General features: G+C 48.5%; 1 protein-coding gene across 1 annotated transcript in view; it reads right to left on the bottom strand.

The window, feature by feature from the left end:
- Window positions 1-1,066: 1,066 nt before the first annotated feature.
- Window positions 1,067-20,183, bottom strand: part of natd1 — a 46,007-nt gene continuing 26,890 nt past the window's right edge. The window contains exons 3-4 of the mRNA XM_038819462.1: window positions 2,858-3,012; window positions 1,067-2,635 (exon numbers count right to left, since the gene is read on the bottom strand). Coding sequence (XP_038675390.1) covers window positions 2,869-3,012 — 144 coding nt within the window. The 3' untranslated portion in view covers window positions 1,067-2,635; window positions 2,858-2,868. The remainder of the gene's footprint in view (window positions 2,636-2,857; window positions 3,013-20,183) is intronic.

Here is a 20,183-nt window from a genome sequence, read left to right on the forward strand (position 1 = left end):
AAGAGAGCAGTGCCCCTGTGGGAAAGGTCCCTGGGGAGACAGCAGGATCCCTTGTGGGGAGGGCGGGAAGAGCAAGACCCCAAGGGAGGGGTTGAGCAGCCCTGGCAGGGAGCAGAGCCTCGGAATGGAGAAGGGCTGGGGGGGAAGCAGTTCTCTGGCGGTGCTCAGACTTGGCTGAACTGGGCTGTCATCTACATCCACAGTGTGATGCACTGCCAGGGAACTTGAATTTTGCTTCTAATGACAGTGAATTATCTTGAGTGAGATGAGTGAGTGCTGTGTCAGTGCGTCACCCTCCCCCCCTTCCCTTCGACAACTCTCCAACAATGAAACCATGCGAGCTGCAGCATGAAGATGGTCTTCTTTTCCTGTATAGAACAGGTAGCCAAAATATGTGAACCAAAACCCAAGAGATTTTCTTGCAATATGCATTGTAAAATTTGAGTTCCCTGACCACCCCCCCCCCCCCCACCCCCCCCCCCCCCCCCCCCCCCCCCCCCAATCTGTATTTCCTGTCACTGTTGTTACTAAAACATAGGTAGTTTTAAGGGATTTATATTTGTATTGATAAACATTAGAATTAAGGTATAGTTTGAAGTGGTTTTCACTTAATGTTTTTGTGCCTGGAAATGTAAAATCTATAGTTAGGTGCATGCTGGACAAAGGTAGTTGTATGTTTGGTGGTTGTTTAAGTTCCAACTGTGTTTCTACTATGCTTAGAGAAGGATAGTATGTGAAGAATAAATAAAAGTCATAAGCATGTGGGTGTTTCTTAACAACTGGGGCCTTGTAAGGTAGAGAATCATAGAATCATAGAATTTACAGTGCAGAAGGAGGCCATTCGGTCCATCGAGTCTGCACGAGAAGCTTTTAAGTTTTAGTTTCAGCTGAATTTAGGGGCAAATGGAGAGAGGACACTGGGGAGTCAATTCTGCCAAGAGTAGACAGGACAAAGGAGTTGCAAAGATGTAAGCTTCCTAAGGAACAAAATGCAGTTCAGATAACCAGGGAATTGGGACAGGAAGAATGTTCACGAAGTCTGGAATTAAATGAGCAGAGACCAAGGTATTGTTGAGAAGAATTTAAGGAAGAATAAACAAAATGTTCTGAGTTAAAGAGACAATTGCAGCAACTAGATTTAAAGTGGGACAGCAGACTTCAGAGGTAGATGAAACATTTGATGTAATTTTAATACAGTCTGGCAAATATAAGCAGTGTGCACAGCTGTCAAGGCAAACAACTCCTAAAGGGGTTGGTCTAAAGTCCTGGACTGGATTCACTGTTAAAAGTGGAGCGGAAACTTTCTTTAAAAGTGTAATTTAGAAAACCTGGCGTGGAGTTTGGAATGTAAATCGCAAAGGGAAAGCATTATTATGAAAGAAGTCTTTAAAGTGTGTTTTTGAGAGTGGAGTTTTAACTCTCATGTCATCTGGAGGGAATCTGAGGAGAAATCTACAGACACTAACTTGGGTTCAGAGCAGAGTGCGTGTATTTGACTATAGTAAACTTGCATGCTTAAAAGGGACCTTTTGTTAATGAGACCATTGTAGATTAAGAAGTACTTTGTAATCCGTGTTAATCCTAACTGTGTGTGTATTTGGTAAGATAAGGGGCAGTAAAGAAGTATTGTAACATAATCCAATTTTTGATGTTTAATAAATTGTTTTCCCTCGTTGTTGAAACTAACAGTGGTCTTGTGACTCTATTCCTCCACATTTTATTTTTTTAAAAAGTTATGGTCTTTTGAGCCAGCGTTCCATTCTGGGGTCTTCTTATCCAGTTATAATGTCAACTGGAATCATAACACTGTGTACATATGGTACAATGGACAGAATGGTTTAATGAGGCAGTCACTGAAACCAGTCTTTATGTCTGCAGAGTTACTGAGATATTTTCCTGTCAAATTAACAATATTGCACAGTACTGTTAAATTAAAATTTGTACTCTCTGGTTTGTGTAATAGTTGCAGAGGAGTGATCACCTGTAGGATGCACACAAACTAACACCACACTATGTGATGTTGCCACTCTTAACATTTCCGATGCATGCTGCTTATATAGTTGGACGATATCTGTAACCAGATGCCACCAATGGCCGTTATCATTTTACGCGAACCTTTCTGTGATAGTTTGGCGAATGGATTGGTCAATCTCGAAAGGGGAGGAGCAGCACAATTGAGGGAGTGGGTGGAAGGGCAGAGAGGGGATGAAGGGCCCAGAAACAGGAGGAGCACCATGCACCCATGACATCTGTCCCTGGCGCTGCGTGACCTTGTCCTCCAGTCTGTGCGTTGACCCTTTTAACTTGGACTCAGTCTTATGTTAAACAGGGTGGGTGGGTGAAAATTAATCTTGTGGGAAACACTTATGCTCAAAGTGACGGATTTTGATCAAGGAAACATTAAAAAAAAAGAAAGAATTACAAAATGCAACGTTTCGCATGATGCTGAAAAAGCCGAAGAAAGGATAATCCCTTTGTCTAATCCACCATGTTGAACCTGTAACTGGGCAACATCCTGTCTTGTAAATGCTTCCCGCGTCAGTTGGAAAGAGGATGATGCTTCAGGAGGTCTCACGGAGGAAGAAATCATATTGGTGCAAAGTCGAGTCCATCAGAGGCTTAAAAGGAGCACATTCTGAAAAGTAAATAGACACTAGCCTCACGTGTTCAGAAAATATTATCCGTTCCCTTCCCCACCCCCGGATATATTTGTGCATTTTAAATTGCACGCCACGCCGATAATTAATATGACTGCCCCCCACCCACCCACCCCCCGCGTCACTGCCCCTTCCCCCACCCCACCCCCAACAAAGGAAGGAAAAATCAAGTATGTAACAGTGATCACTGTGGCCAGAACCTCCTCCGATTCTAGCGAAGTTGGAAATCTGTGGGTGCTCGCTGCTGTATTCTCTCCACGTAGTGTGGCAGTGGATTCTCTTTGATGTACTTCTGGAGGTACCAGCAGGTCAGGTGGGCTCGGAGATCCTCCTCGACCACAAAGTCCAGGGCGGCCTAGGTACAAAGAGCAAGTGAAATGAGCTGTGGGACACAGCAGAAAAGACTGAATGGGCAAGAGAGAGAGGAAGAGAGAGAGAGGAAGAAGAGGGAACAAAAGAACAAACCCGTGACTGTAAATGCTCAAATAAAAGACATCCTCGCATTTATATAGCACCTTTCAAAATCTTGTGGATGTTCCAAAGCCCTTTACAGCTAATGAGGTATTTTGAAAAGCTTGGGCCCGGCTGCAACCAACACCCACACTACGACCCACTCCCAGGGAACTGGAAAGTTGCGTCTAGTCACACCGAGTTATCTGGAGTGAGGTGAGTGAGTGCTGAGTCAGTGTGCCTGAGGAGGGGGCTCAAGCAGGAGTAGGTTAATAGGACTGCCCCCTCACCTCCACCCCCTCCTTCCCTCCCTTGAAAATACATGGCAATGTAAAAAAAAATCACAGCAGTCAATTTGAGCACAACAAATTCTCATGGGCCTGATAACCTGATTGTTTTGTGATGTTAATTGAGGGAGAAATGTCAGTCAGGACACCTGGTGATGCACGATCAATTGTACAAAGACTAAGGTTGGATACAACTGTGGCTTTATCGCAGTGAGATGTGTGGCCTCCCACAGCAGCTGGCGATATGGCTGCTGAATAGGTGACACGCTCCTCCTACTGGGCGGAGCCAGCAGGCAGGAGCTACCGGCGAACCTGTAGTACAGGTCCTCCCCTACATCACTTAATACAGGTGTGACAGTGGTTTACCACATTCACCCTCTGTTAAAAATGAGTCCGCCGGGGGTGGTGGAGAATTATATACAGTAGTGAATTTATGTACAGTGTTTTATCAGGGAAAAAAAATGTCCTTTGAAAGTCCGGTGCCAGTTAGAGATTCAACCAGTCTGGTGCCCTGATGTTCCGATGGGAGCGACGTAGCGGTGGCAGCGATGTCGATGCTGGCGATGTCGATGCTGGCCTGATGTTGGATGACTCTGGGAGTGTGCCGAAATCCTCTTCATCCTCTGGCATGGGAAGGAGGGATGGTCCTGGTGGGGTTAATGTTGGGAGCGCCGGGGGAGGGGAGGGTGGCACCGGGCCGGAGAAGTGTCTATGGGTGGAACCTGCTGGTGCCAGGTCCCTGAGAGAGACAGTATCTTGGCAGCCGTCGGGGTACGCCACATAGGCATACTGGGGGTTGGCATGGAGCAAGTGCACCCTATCCACCAACGGGTCCGCTTGTGGAGTCGGACGTGTCTATGGAGCAGGACCGGTCCTGGAGCTGCGAGCCAAGTCGGGAGCGACACCCCGGATGTGGACTTCCTGAGGAAGGCAAAAAGACGCTCATGGGGTGTGTTATTCGTAGCAGTGCACAGTAGTGACCGGATGGAGTGTAGTGCATCAGGGAAGACCTCCTGCCAGCGAGAGGTTCCTGGACCGTAGGGCCAGCTGGACAGCCCTCCATACTGTCCCGTTCTCCCTCTCTACCTGCCCATTTCCCCGGGGGTTGTAGCTGGCCGTCCTGCTGGAGGCGATACCCCTGCTGAGCAGGAACTGACGCAGCTCATCACTCATGAATGAGGATCCCCTGTCACTGTGGATGTAGGCGGGGAAACCGAACAGAGCGAAGATTGTGTTTAGGGCTTTAATGACGGTGGCAGACGTCATATCGGGGCATGGGATGGCGAAGGGGAATCTGGAATACTCATCAACCACACCGAGAATATACGTGTTTCGGCCGGTGGAGGGGAGGGGCCCTTTGAAATCCACGCTGAGGTGTTCAAAGGGGCGGGAGGTCTTCACCAGGCATGCACGGTCCGGCCGGTAGAAGTGCGGCTTGCACTTAGCACAGACCTGGCAGTCTCTGGTGACTGTCCGTACTTCCTCGACGGAGTAGGGCAGATTGCGAGCCTTGATAAGATGGTACAATCGTGTGACCCCTGGGTGACAAAGGCTGTCGTGTAGGGCCCGGAGTTGGTCTACTTGTGCGCTGGCACATGTACCTCGGGATAGGGCGTCTGGGGGCTCGTTGAGTTTGCCGGGGCGATACAAAATCTCGTAATTGTCGGTGGAGAGCTCGATTCTCCACCACAAGATTTTATCATTTTTGATCTTGCCCCCGCTGTATGTTGTTAAACATGAAGGCTACCGACCGTTGGTCAGTGAGGAGAGTGAATCTCCTGCCGGCCAGGTAATTCCTGCACGGCTTCAACGATAGCTTGGGCCTCTTTTTCAACGGATGAGTGCCGAATTTCTGAGGCATGAATGGTGCGGGAAAAGAATGCCACGAGATTGCCTGCCTGATTGAGGGTGGCGGCAAGTGCGACGTCTGATGCGTCGCTTTCTACTTGGAAGGGCAGAGTCTCATCTACTGCGTGTATCCCAGCCATGGCTATGTCAGCTCTGATACGGGCGAAGGCCTGTTGTGCCTCGGTCGTAAGGGGAAAGTGGAGGGACTGAATGAGTGGGCGGGCCTTGTCCGCATAGTTTGGGACCCACTGGGCGTAGTAAGAGAAGAACTCCAGGCAGCGTTTGAGGGCCTTGGGGCAGTGGGGGAGGGGAAGCTCCATGAGGGGACGCATGCGGTCGGGATTGGGCCCCAGAACTCCGTTCTGGACCACATAGCCGAGGATGGCTAAGCGGGTTGTGCTGAACATGCACTTCTCTTTGTTGTAGGTGAGGTTGAGGAGAGTGGCGGTGTGGAGGAATTTGGCAAGGTGGTCCTGCTGATCGTGGCCGCAGATGGTGACATTATCTAAGTACAGAAACGTGGCCCGCAAACCGTACCGGTCGACCATTTGGTCCATCTCCCTTTGGAAGACCGAGACCCCGTTAGTGACGCCGAAGGGAACCCTGAGGAAGTGATAGTGACGACCGTCCGCCTCAAAAGCAGTGTATGGACGGTCCGATTAACGGATGGGGAACTGGTGGTAGGCGGATTTGAGGTCTATCGTTGAGAAGACCCGGGACTGTGCAATCTGATTGACCATATCAGATATGCGTGGGAGGGGGTACGCGTCGAGCTGCGTGTACTGATTGATGGTCTGGCTGTAATCCACGACCATCCTGTGTTTCTCCCCAGTTTTAACGACTACCACTTGGGCTCTCCAGGGGCTGTTGCTGGCCTCGATGATGCCTTCCCGAAGCAATCGCTGGACCTCGGACCTGATGAAGGTCTTGTCCTGGGTGCTGTACTGTCTGCTCCTGGTGGCAACGGGTTTGAAATCTGGAGGTAGATTGGCAAAGAGGGAGGGTGGGTCGACCTTTAGGGTCGCGAAGCCGCATACAGTGAGGGGTGGTAGGGGCCCGCCGAATTTGAGGGTTAGGCTCTGGAGATTGCACTGGAAGTCCAGGCCTAGTAGTAGAGCAGCGCAGAGATTAGGAAGGACGTAGAGGCGGAAGCCGCTGAATTCTACGCCCTGGACCGTGAAAGTGACCGTGCAGAACCCTCGGATCGCGATGGAGTGAGATCCGGAGGCTAGGGAGATTCTTTGGTTGGCGGGATGGACCGCGAGGGAGCAGCGCCTTACCGTATCTGGGCCGATGAAGCTTTCGGTGCTCCCGGAGTCCAGCAGGCAAGAGGTCACGTGACCGTTGATTCTCATACTGGTCGAAGCAGTGGCTAGGTTGTGCGGACGAGACTGGTCGATCGTCACTGAGGCGAGCTGCGGGTGGTCGTGGCTGGCGTCAGAAGCTGGAGAGCGTGGGGGGCCCAGGTCATGGAATGCTATCGGCATCCATGCCCCGTGGGGAATACAAGATGGCGGCGCCTGAAGATCCTGTGGGGGACAAAATGGCGGCGCCCATGGGCCGCACGTTGCGGAGGCTGGACAAGATGGCGGCACACATGGGCCGCACGTGGACTGAGGGGGGAAGATGGCGGCGCCCACTGGCTGCACGTGGTCCGGGGAGGTCAAGATGGCGGCGCCCACTGGCCCCACGTGGTCCGGGTCGAAGATGGCGGCGCCCATTGAGTGTAGGTCAGGGGGGAGGGGGGGGCGATAGCGGCGACTGCGCGGGCCTGGCACACCGCGGTGAATTTCCTTTTTTACCGCAAGCCTTGCAAATGGCAGTGCGGGCCGAGCAGCGGGGGTGCTTCTGCTGGCCGCAGAAGTAACATTGGGGGCTCCCGGGGTGCATGGGTAGGCGTGTGGTGCAGGCATACTGGCTGGGTAAAGCCCCGGCTAGGGCGGCCGTCTGTGGGGTCCACGAGGGATAGGAGGGGTGGGCCGCGCAGCCGGAGGGGTAGGCCTGAGCATTACGTGAGGCGACAGTCATGGAGAGTGCTAGCTTTTTAGTCTCAGCTAGGTCGAGCGTGGCCCCTTCTAGCAGTCTTTGGCGTATGAGGTCCGACCCAATCCCCGTTACAAACGCATCGCACATAAGAAGGTTGGAATGTTCGGTGGCCACAGGCCTGACAGTCACAGTCCCGGATGAGTGGGATTAGGGCCCGCCAGAAGTCTTCTGTGGACACCAGGGAGTTGAGAGCAAGTGGCGAGTACGTGCCTGGCGTTCGTTTTCTGTGCTTGGTTTTCTTTGAGGAGCGCCATGGCATCTGCGTAGTTCGGGGTGTCCTAGATCAGCGGAAACACGTTGGAGCTCAACCTTGAGTACAGGATCTGTATCTTCTGAGCCTCCATCGGAGGGGTGGTCGCTGAGTTGATATAGGCCTCGAAGCAAGCTAGCCAGTGATCAAAGTCCTTTTTGGCATCGCTTGATTGCGGATCCAGCTGCAGGCGATGTGGTTTGATTCAGAGGTCCATCTTTTAGAAAATCTGACTGCAATAAATTGATGCAAGATCAATTGTACAAAGATTCAGATTGGGTACAACTGTGGCTTTATTGCAGTAAGATGTGTGGCCTCCCACAGCAGCTGGCAAAATGGCTGCTGAATAGAGGACACGCATATTTATACTCCTCTTCCTGGGCGGAGCCAGCAGGCAGGGGCTACCAGCGAACCTGTAGTACAGGCCCTACCTTACATCACCTAATACAGGTGCAACAGCGGTTTACCACACCTGGGAGAACACTCCCCCACCCACCCTCTCTGCTTCTCTTTAGCTTCTTGCAGTGGGACCTGTGGCCTCCACCTGAGAGGGTAGACAGGGCCTCAGGTTAATGTGTCATCTGAATAACAGCACCTCTGACAAAACTGGTTAAACCATCGCCAATCAGGTGCGTTTGTGAGACAGTGGTCTAGCACGCACCAACAGGGGCAGAAAAGAGAAAATAAAAGGCAGAAACATTCATTGTGCAAAATGGTGCATTAGTTTATGGGTTGCAAGCTAATGTGTGGCATAAGATCACATAACTCAAGAAGCAAAGTAGGACTTGTTAATAATTAAATGGAGAATCCGATTGATAAGTAACTAACTCGACAGCACGGATAAGGTTTATCCCTCATCTTTATCTTGATGCCCCTTAAATGCATCAATGCCATTCACCTCAACTACTCCTTATGATAACAAGTTTCTATGTTTCTATAGATAGAGCTCTTGGGGTAAAAGGGATCAAGAGATATGGGGGGGGGAAGGCGGGATCAGGGTATTGAACCTGATGATCAGCCATAATCATAATAAATGGAGGAGCAGGCTCAAAGGGCTGAACGGCCTCCTCCTGCGTCTCTTTTCTATGTTTCTAAGTTTCGCCTTCAATCCACCCTGTGAGAAAATAAATATCTTTTGAGTTCTTCATTGGATTTACTAGTGACTGTCTTATGTTCATGGCCCTGCACAACTGGAAATATCTTTCCTATATCAGCACGGGGCAGCACGGTAGCATTGTGGGGGGCAGCACGGTAGCATTGTGGATAGCACAATCGCTTTACAGCTCCAGGGTCCCAGGTTCAATTCCGGCTTGGGTCACTGTCTGTGCGGAGTCTACACATCCTCCCCGTGTGTGCGTGGGTTTCCTCCGGGTGCTCCGGTTTCCTCCCACAGTCCAAAGATGTGCAGGTTAGGTGGATTGGCCATGATAAATTGCCCTTAGTGTCCAAAATTGCCCTTAGTGTTGGGTGGGGTTACTGGGTTATGGGGATGGGGTGGAGCTGTTGACCTTGGGTGGGGTGCTCTTTCCAAGAGCCGGTGCAGACTCGATGGGCTGAATGGCCTCCTTCTGCACTGTAAATTATATATGATATATGATATCGACAGTATCAAACCTCTTCATAATCTTAAGGCATCTATCAAGTCACCTCTTGGCCTTCTCTTTTCCACAGAAGAGCGTCCCATACTTTTCAGTATTTCCCAACAACTATAACCTCTCACTTCTATTATTATCCTTGTAAACCTTTTTGTGCCCCAGCCAATGCCTCTACACCTTTTCTGTAATATGGAGACCAGAACCATGCAGTGCGGCCTAGGCAAGGCTGGAGTTTACACAGCTTTCCTGTCGTTCAATTCTGTTTCTCTAGAAGTGTGCCCAGAGCTGTATTTGGATTTTTATGGTCTTGTTAACCAGCATTGCTTCTGGCGCCTCCAGAACAAATCACTCTCACTTGCCGAAGGAATCTGTCAACGTCCTTGTGTTTTCTCAGCTTTCCCTATTCTACAGCACCACACTCACCACTAGAAATGTAACAAGGATGCCCTTTAATGGAATTCAGAGTTCCATCCTGTCCCTAAATGGTCAATGGATTCAAATAACAACTCCATGTCGGAATATTAATGAATGATCCGAGCTAACGCATAAGAAACCGTTTATCTTACAGGAATTTTCCTACAAGGTAAGTGTGACCTAGATTTACCCATCAGCTCTTCCGTTGGTTTTCATGTCCCGAGAAAAGGTATCAAATGTCAGGCATCGGGTATCTGACCAGAACAGTTTCAGATTAATCGTGTTCATTAATGACAAGCTGATCAACACCGGAGGGGAATGACTTCGACATCTCATTTTGAGTTTCTGGGAACAGTCAGATTTGATTAATTTCCGCCTCTTCTACTTTCTCTATCCTGCGCTTTAAAGGTATTGGCTTCATAGCCATCCATTCACAATCTCTTCAGCCTATCCCTTTGCACTCTAGTAAAGCTGTGGCCCAGTGGGTAGGCCACTCACCTCTCAGTCAAGGAGGTGTTGGTTCATCCCCACTTCTCCAGATACCCGATTACAATGGGCGGAATTCTCCCAGCCATCGGCAGAGTGTCCACGCCGTTGTAAAACGCAACACAGGCCGCTGCCAGGAGTAATTCTGGCCCCTACAGGGGGCTAGCATGGCACTGGAGTGGCGTGCGGATCCTGGCGCGAACTGTGCACTGCGGCATCCGCCCAGTGGCGCAGGCGCCAATGTACACATGCGCAGTAGCGCCGGTGCCAACGCGTGCATGCACAGTGGCCTCCTTCAAAGCGCCGGCCCCGACGCAACATGGTGCAGGGCTACAGGAGCCAGCGCGTAGGAAAGGAGGCCACCAGCTAGAGAGACCGGCCCGCCGATCAGTGGGTCCTGATCGCGGGCCAGGCCACATTGGAGGCCCCACCGGGGTCGGGCCCCACCGGGGTTGGGACCCCCCCCCCCCCCCCCCTTACAGGCCGCCACCCGACCTTCAACGCCGAGGTCCCGCCGGCTCAGAGCAGGTTAGAACGGCGCCGGCGGGACTCGGTTTTTTTCTTAGGGCCATCCGGGCCGGAGAATCGGCAGGCCGGCCGCGTAGAGCAGCCCCCGAGTGGCGCCGCGCCAACCACGCTGGCGCCAATGACGCCAATTCACTGCTCTGCGGAGAATCATGTGCCGGCGTCGGGGCCCGGTCGCGGGGATTCTCCGGCCTGGCCCAGGGCTGGGAGAATCCCGCCCAATATCTGGGTTGACATTCCTACACTGCCAGAAATGTCAGCTTTCGGAGGAGACATTAAACCCAAGCCTTACTTTGATACAAAATCCTGTGACATGACTTTGAAGAAGAACAGGAGAGTTTTCTCAGTGTTCTGGGTGCTCCCGTAACCAACACCGCTAAAAGGAGATGATCTGGTTATTATCTGGGGGGAGCATAGAAAAGCAATAGTAATAGGAGATTCAATGGTTAGGGGAATAGATAGGAGATTCTGTGGTCGCGAGCGAGACTCCCGAAAGGTATGTTGCCTCCCGGGTGCCAGGGCCAGGGATGTCTCTGATCGTGTCTTCAGGATCCTGAAGGGGGAGGGTGAGCAGCCAGAAGTCGTGGTGCACATTGGTACCAACGATGTAGGTAGGAAAAAGGGTGTGGAGGTAATAAACAAGTTTAGGGAGTTAGGCTGGAAGTTAAGGGCCAGGACAGACAGAGTTGTCATCTCTGGTTTGTTGCCGGTGCCACGTGATAGCGAGGCTAGGAATAGGGAGAGAGTGCAGTTGAACACGTGGCTGCAGGAATGGTGTAGGAGGGAGGGCTTCAGGTATTTGGATAATTGGAGCGCATTCTGGGGAAGGTGGGACCTGTACAAGCAGGACGGGTTGCATCTGAACCAGAGGGGCACCAATATCCTGGGGGGGAGGTTTTCTAGTACTCTTCGGGAGGGTTTAAACTAATTTGGCAGGGGAATGGGAACCGGATCTGTAGTCCAGCAACTAAGGTAGACGATAGTCAGGACGCCAAAGCACGTAGTGATGCAGTGGGGAAGGTAACAATGACAAAGGAGAGTACTTGCAGGCAAGGAGATGGGTTGAAGTGTGTATACTTTAATGCAAGAAGCATCAGGAATAAGGTGGGTGAACTTAATGCATGGATCGGTACTTGGGACTACGATGTGGTGGCCATCACGGAAACTTGGATAGAAGAGGGGCAGAAATGGTTGTTGGAGGTCCCTGGTTATAGATGTTTCAACAAGATTAGGGAGGATGGTAAAAGAGGTGGGGGGGTGGCATTGTTAATTAGAGATAGTATAACAGCTGCAGAAAGGCAGTTCGAGGGGGATCTGCCTACTGAGGTAATATGGGTTGAAGTTAGAAATAGGAAAGGAGCAGTCACCTTGTTGGGAGTGTTCTATAGGCCCCCCAATAGCAGCAGAGATGTGGAGGAACAGATTGGGAAACAGATTCTGGAAAGGTGCAGAAGTCACAGGGTAGTAGTCATGGGCGACTTCAACTTCCCAAACATTGAGTGGAAACTCTTTAGATCAAATAGTTTGGATGGGGTAGTGTTTGTGCAGTGTGTCCAGGAAGCTTTTCTAACACAGTATGTAGATTGTCCGACCAGAGGGGAGGCCATATTGGATTTAGTACTTGGTAATGAACCAGGGCAGGTGATAGATTTGTTAGTGGGGGAGCATTTTGGAGGTAGTGACCACAATTCTGTGACTTTCACTTTAGTAATGGAGAGGGATAGGTGCGAGCAACAGGGCAAGGTTTATAATTGGGGGAAGGGTAAATACAATGCTGTCAGACAAGAATTGAAGTGCAGAAGTTGGGAACATAGGCTGTCAGGGAAGGACACAAGTGAAATGTGGAACTTGTTCAAGGATCAGGTACTGCGTGTCTTTGATATGTATGTCCCTGTCAGGCAGGGAAGAGATGGTCGAGTGAGGGAACCATGGTTGACAAGAGAGGTTGAATGTCTTGTTAAGAGGAAGAAGGAGACTTATGTAAGGCTGAAGAAACAAGGTTCAGACAGGGCGCTGGAGGGATACAAGATAGCCAGGAGGGAACTGAAGAAAGGGATTAGGAGAGCTAAGAGAGGGCATGAAAAATCTTTGGCGGGTAGGATCAAGGAAAACCCCAAGGCCTTTTACACATACGTGAGAAATATGAGAATGACTAGAGTGAGAGTAGGTCCGATTAAGGACAGTAGCGGGAGATTGTGTATTGAGTCTGAAGAGATAGGAGAGGTCTTGAACAAGTATTTTTCTTCAGTATTTACAAATGAGAGGGGCCATATTGTTGGAGAGGACAGCGTGAAGCAGACTGATAAGCTTGAGGAGATACTTGTCAGGAAGGAAGATGTGTTGCGCGTTTTGAAAAACTTGAGGATAGACAAGTCCCCCGGGCCTGACGGGATATATCCAAGGATTCTCTGGGAAGCAAGAAATGAAATTGCAGAGCCGTTGGCAATGATCTTTTCGTCCTCGCTGTCAACAGGGGTGGTACCAGAGGATTGGAGAGTGGCGAATGTCGTGCCCCTGTTCAAAAAAGGGAATAGGGATAACCCTGGGAATTACAGGCCAGTTAGTCTTACTTCGGTGGTAGGCAAAGTAATGGAAAGGGTACTGAGGGATAGGATTTCTGAGCATCTGGAAAGGCATTGCTTGATTAGGGATAGTCAGCACGGATTTGTGAGGGGTAGGTCTTGCCTTACAAGTCTTATTGAATTCTTTGAGGAGGTGACCAAGCATGTGGATGAAGGTAAAGCAGTGGATGTAGTGTACATGGATTTTAGTAAGGCATTTGATAAGGTTCCCCATGGTAGGCTTATGCAGAAAGTAAGGAGGCATGGGATAGTGGGAAATTTGGCCAGTTGGATAACAAACTGGCTAACCGATAGAAGACAGAGAGTTGTGGTGGATGGCAAATATTCAGCCTGGAGCCCAGTTATCAGTGGCGTACCGCAGGGATCAGTTCTGGGTCCTCTGCTGTTTGTGATTTTCATTAACGACTTGGATGAGGGAGTTGAAGGGTGGGTCAGTAAATTTGCAGATGATACGAAGATTGGTGGAGTTGTGGATAGTGAGGAGGGCTGTTGTCGGCTTCAAAGAGACATAGATAGAATGCAGAGCTGGGCTGAGAAGTGGCAGATGGAGTTTAACCCTGACAAGTGTGAGGTTGTCCATTTTGGAAGGACAAATCTGAATGCGGAATACAGGGTTAATGGTAGGGTTCTTGGCAATGTGGAGGAGCAGAGAGATCTTGGGGTCTATGTTCATTGTTCTTTGAAAGTTGCCACTCAAGTGGATAGAGCTGTGAAGAAGGCCTATGGTGTGCTAGCGTTCATTAGCAGAGGGATTGAATTTAAGAGCCGTGAGGTGATGATGCAGCTGTACAAAACCTTGGTCAGGCCACATTTGGAGTACTGTGTGCAGTTCTGGTCACCTCATTTTAGGAAGGATGTGGAAGCTTTGGAAAAGGTGCAAAGGAGATTTACCAGGATGTTGCCTGGAATGGAGAGTAGGTCATACGAGGAAAGATTGAGGGTGTTAGGCCTTTTCTCATTAGAACGGAGAAGGATGAGGGGCGACTTGATAGAGGTTTATAAGATGATCAGGGGAATAGATAGAGTAGACAGTCAGAGACTTTTTCCCCGGGTGGAACACACCATTACAAGGGGACATAAATTTAAGATAAATGGTGGAAGATATAGAGGGGATGTCAGAGGTAGGTTCTTTACCCAGAGAGTAGTGGGGGCATGGAATGCACTGCCTGTGGTAGTAGTTGAGTCGGAAAATTTATGGACCTTCAAGCGGCTATTGGATAGGTACTTGGATTAGGGTAGAATAAGGGAGTGTAGGTTAACTTCTTAAGGGCAGCACGGTAGCATTGTGGCTAGCACAATTGCTTCACAGCTCCAGGGTCCCAAGTTCGATTTCGACTTGGGTCACTGTCTGTGTGGAGTCTGCACATCCTCCCCGTGACTGCGTGGGTTTCCTCCGGGTACTCCGGTTTCCTCCCACAGTCCAAAGATGTGCAGGTTGGGTGGATTGGCCATGACAAATTGTCCAAAATTCTATGATTAACCTAGGACAAAAGTTCGGCGCAACATCGTGGGCCGAAGGGCCTGTTCTGTGCTGTATTTCTCTAAATCTCATTGCTGTTTGTGGGAGCTTGCTGTGCACAATCTGGCTGGTGTGTTCCCTGCATTACAATAATGACTACATTTCAAAAATGTACTTCATTGGCTGTAAAGTACTCTGGGATGAGCTCTGGGCATGAAAGATGCTTTATAAATGCAAGTTCTTTAAGTTATCCATGAAAAAAAGAATTGAAACCGTTCCCATATCAAGATGTTGCAGCGAGCTGTGATGATCTGAGATGAACTGTTTGAAAGGCCGGGAGGAAAAGTTTCAGTAACTTTCAAAAACACAAGCACTTGAAAGGAGCAATTTGCAAGGCTGTGCTAAGTGGCTTTTTCAAAGTGCCGACACGCACACAATGGACTAAATGTCCTAATTCTGTGGATAGAACTATATATTTCTATTCATTTACATGATGTGGGCATCACTGGTTAGGCCAGCATTTATTGCCCATCCCTAAGTACCCTTCAGAAGGTGGTGGTGAACTGCCTTCTTGAACCGCTGCAATCGCTGGGGTGTAGGTACACCCATGGTGCTGTTAGGGAGGGAGTTCCAGGATTTTGATCCAGCGACAGTGAAGGAACGGCCAGATATTTCCAAGACAAGATTGAGTGATGTGGAGGGTGGTGGGGTTGCCAGGTATCTGCTGCTCTTGTCCTTCTGGATGGCAGTGGCCGTGGGTTTGGAAGGTATTTTTGCAACCATTCTTTGAATCTCACTCTGCCCAGCACTGCCCCTTTAAGGAAGCAATTCTGAAACCTGAATGGGCAACTTGTCAGTCAATAAACAAGAGCTTCAAGTTATTTCCCTCAACCTCCTCTGCCAGTCTCTCACACAGGCACACAGAGATACACACAGGCAAGCATGCACACATACAGACACACTCACACACACACATAGACAGACAACACCACACACACAAGAGTAAGACAGAGACACGCAGATAGTCACACACACACAGAGACACACTCACATATATCAGTTGATTGTGCTTAATAAAGAGCATTTATTTCATAGCCCAGGTTTCTGGACTATTGCCATTACATAAACTCCCATTGCTTTACGTTTGCTGCTGAAGGCCAGCAGAACACTGGCTTGGGTTTTGCAAAGCCTTCAGGGAATTGCATGAACGTGCAACAAACAAGCTACAAATTGCAGCGATATATCCCCAGCCAGGTTAAACCATTCAAGAATTTCACAGCCTTTGGCTGGGCTTGTTTTGTTATGGATTTTTTCCACTTTTTCCAAGTAATTCCTGAATGTTTTCCTTTGACCACTGTTTGCTGAGAATGCCCTTTTCTCCTTCTTGCCATTTCACCTTGCTTTAACTCGAGATGTATTATACTGGTCGGAAATAAGTGATGTTCATTTTCCAGTGCTCTGGGCCAAAAAGGGAGGAAGTGAGGTCGATGACGACAATAGTGACAGCAATAATCAGAACTTGCATTTATATAGCACCTTCATTCCAGCAAACACCCCAAGATGCTATGCAGGTCCAATACATAGGGGGAAGAAAGGACAGGTGATCTAAAACCTGGTCAAAGAGATAGGTTTTAAGGAGTGTCTCAAAGGAGACAGGAGAGGGGGAAGGGGTTGAGGAGGAAGATTTTCCAGCTCAGAACCTCAATGGTTGAAGGCAAAGCGGCTAATAGTGGGGCAAAGGAAGGGGTTGTGGGGTGCGTAAGAGCACAGGCTTGCTGCCTAAAGAATCTTGTGGCACTGCTCAAAGCCAGGTGGGGCAATTCCCCTGCTGTGTTGACCAACATTCCTCCCTCAATCATTGCCATCAAGTAAATTAATTGCTTCTTCACCTCAGTTGCAGGTTGCGGGATTTGTCGGATTGCCATGGGCACAGTTGGTTGTCATGTTTGCCTAGATAAGGGCAAATTCTTCCTTTCCAAACAGGGAATTAGCAAAAGGCAGACAACAAAGATTCCTGCAACCCAGTCTTACCTAGGATAGCTGAAACCTTCTTGAACAGCAGGATTATACAAAGACTGAAATAAATGTGACTCAATACAATTTGCAAAAGTTACCTCACCCCTTTCCTTTTGAGGGCAGTCAAGGCCTCAGTGCAACATCTAAACTGAACGATGGTACCTCCAGCAGTGGAGCACTCTGTCTTGTACTGCACTGGATTGCCAGCCCAGATATTGTGCTCAAACTCTGAAGTAGGGCTTATACCCACAACTTTCTGATTCAGACGTAGGGGCACTGCCTACTGAACCACAGCTGACATACAGTAAAAGTAGAGTAAGAGACTCATTTCGTGTTCATTTCTCAGTCCTGAAGTGCAGTGTTAAATAGCATTTTGCTAAATATTACTCCTGCGCCAACAACTCATTCAAGGTTAATTGACTTTCCCAGGCATGAGTTCCATATGAGTGGCTATCCTTGCTAATAATGGAGCCTTCATAGCTCTGTGTAAATGGTTGTATTGATTGAGGTCTGTTTGTCAGTCCCAAGACATGAGCATTAATATGTATAACTAATGAGTAGGATGTGGGAGCAGGAACACTAGTGGTCTTACACATTGGTATAATTTCAACTGGGTTCGAAGGAATGTGATTAACATTACAAGTTGGATGAAGCCAGGCAATTCTTCTTGGTGAAGAGACATTCAAGGCAAAATAGAAAGAATATGCATTTCCACAGCATCTTTTATGACCTCAAAGTAGCCAATGGGCTGAAGGGCCTGTTCTGTGCTGTATTTCTCTAAAAACAATTTTTTTTAAATGAAGTACTCCTTAAAATGCCATTGCTGGTGTTAAGTTGGGAAATTTAGAAGCCAATTTACACACCGTAAGCTCCCACAAACAGTAATGCGGTAATCACAGAAATGTTACAGTGTGAAGGGAGGCCATTCAGCCCATTGTGTCTCTCCTGGCTCTCCGAATGAGCAATTCGCTTGGTGCCATTCTCCCGCCTTCTCCCTGTTACCCTCCACATTCTACCTCTTCAAATAACGGTCTCATTCCCATTTCGATGCCTCAACTGAACCTGCCTCCACCACACTTTCAGGCACAGCATTCCGAATCTCAACCATATGCTGCGTGATAAAAGTTTTTTTCACATTATAGAAAAGTTACAGCACAGAAGGAGGCCATTCGGCCCGTCTTGTCCATGCCAGCCCGAGAACACCCAAGTGCCCTTTCTATTCCCACCTTCCTGCACCTGTCCATAGCCCGCTATCTTAATCGTCTTTTCTGCCAATTACTTCTGAATCTGTGCCCTCTCGTTCTCGATCCTTTCGCGAGCGGGATCAGTTTCTCCCTATGTACTCTGTCCAGACCCTCATGATTTCGAATGACCTCCATCAAATCTCCTCTCAACCTCCTTCTCTCCAAGGAAACCAATCCAAGCTTTTCCAATCTATCTTCATAAAATCTCTGGAACCATTCTCGTGAATCTTTCCTGCACTCTCTCCAGTGCCTTCACATCTCTCCGACAGTGCAGTGCCCAGAACAGAACACAATGCTCCAGCTGAGGCTGAACTAATGTCTTATACAAGCTCTCGTACTCTCTGTCCCTACTAATAAAGCCCAGGAACCGTGTGCCTTTCTCACCATTTTCTTCACCTATCCTGCCACTTTCAAGACTTACGTACGTTATGTGCCAGCCCCTCTGCTCCTGCACTGGTTTCAGCAATGTGGCCTTTATTCTCTCTTGTCTCTTCATGTTCTTCTGACCAAAAAGAATCACTTCACATTTCTCTACATTAAATTTTTCTGCCATCTGTCCGCCCATTCCACCAACCCGCCAACATCCTTTTGAAATTTTACACTAATCTCTTCGCAGTTCACAATGCCTCCAGGGTTCCTATCAGCCGCACATTGAGAATTGTGCTCTGTGTACCAGGTCTAGGTAATTTTGGGTTAAGGGTTAAGGGACCAATAACTATTGGTCAGGAGTAAATAAATCAGGAGTAAGAAACGCAGCCGGGATTCCCCTTCCCAATTAACTTAGATCGCGTGACACGTTGACAAACCTGCTGGTTTGAGTAAAACTCCCTTTAAAGGAAAAAAAATGCGATGATTACAAGATTTCAGCAGAACAAAATTTATGCCTTAGGCCGACTCAGGCAGTGAGATACAGTTTTCATGGAGATATCTTAGACAGCCAATGCACAACACCCTCCAACAGTTGTTTCGCTTTAAGACATGAGCTTCGGAAAATCCTCACACTGAACAACAAGGGTTACCTTAGCAACAATGCTGCCACCAATCAACAGGAGGCCTCAACTAGCCAATTACAAAGATCACTACAGTCATGACAACAAGAACAGGACCAATAATTTATATCTTAATACTTCAAGAATAGGTCACCTTTACTCAGAGATCTGCATAAGCTGCCTCAGTATCACCTCACTTTTCCTGCTGTTTATGATGGTTTAACTTGGAAATGAATGCTTTCTCTTTTTTTGGATGGGATCCAGTTTAAAATTGGCGCTGAGGAGGAACCAGATGTCATAGAATTGTACAGCATGGAAAGAGGCCATTCATCCCATTATGCCTGGGCCAGGGCTTTGACAAGAGTTCTCTAAATAGTCCCGTTTCCCACTTTTTGTCCATTTCTCTACAAATAGTTCCTTTTAATTCCTTTGTCAAAGTTATTATTGAATCTATTTCCACCACCTTTTCCAGATCGTACGAATTCACTGTGTGACCACTAATTTCCCCTCTGGCTTTTGCGCCAATTATTTTAATCTGTGTCCAATGACCCCTGCCAGAGGAAACTGTTTTTCCTATCTACTCTTATCAAAAGCCTTCATAATTCTGAACACCTCTATTAAATCCCCCTTTCACCTTCTCTGCTCCAGTGAGATGAATCCCAGCTTCGCCAGTCTTTCCACAGAACTGGAGTTCCTCATCTCCATGCCATTCCAGTAAATCTCTTCTTGCACTATCTCCAAGGCCTTGTCACCCTTCTTAAAGTGTTGGTGTCCAGAATTAGACACAATGGTCCAGTTGACGCCATCATCAATGGGCTATAAAGTCTAACATACGAATTAGGAGCAGGAGTAGGCCATCCGGTCCCTCGAGTCCGCTCCACCATTCAATGGATCATGGCTGATCTGACTCCGACCTCACTTCACATACCTCCCAACCCCCGATAACCTTTGACACCCTTAATTGTTGGTCAAGAATCTATCCACCGCTGCCTGAAAAATATTCAATGACCCAGCTGTGATGATATGCATAAGTAATCATGTAAATAGTAATGTATACAACCTCCAACCAGCAGGTGGCAGTGGAGAACTACCACATGACTCTGTACTTCGAGGAGTCTGGAGATAGTCGTGCTAGTGGCTAGTTATACTTGCAGTAGCTCTAGGATCATTTAGCATGGTTAGTAGTTTTTTGATATATTTCTCATGGCATTTATTTAACAATAAACATTTAACCAGTCAAGAACTAGACGTTCTGTTGTGCATGATCCCTACCGGTCAAGCACCAGAACGTAACACCAGCCTCCCGCAGCTCTCCGAGAAAGAGAATTCCAAAGA

Source organism: Scyliorhinus canicula, chromosome 15, assembly GCF_902713615.1.
Source record: "Scyliorhinus canicula chromosome 15, sScyCan1.1, whole genome shotgun sequence".
Lineage (NCBI taxonomy): Eukaryota > Metazoa > Chordata > Chondrichthyes > Carcharhiniformes > Scyliorhinidae > Scyliorhinus > Scyliorhinus canicula.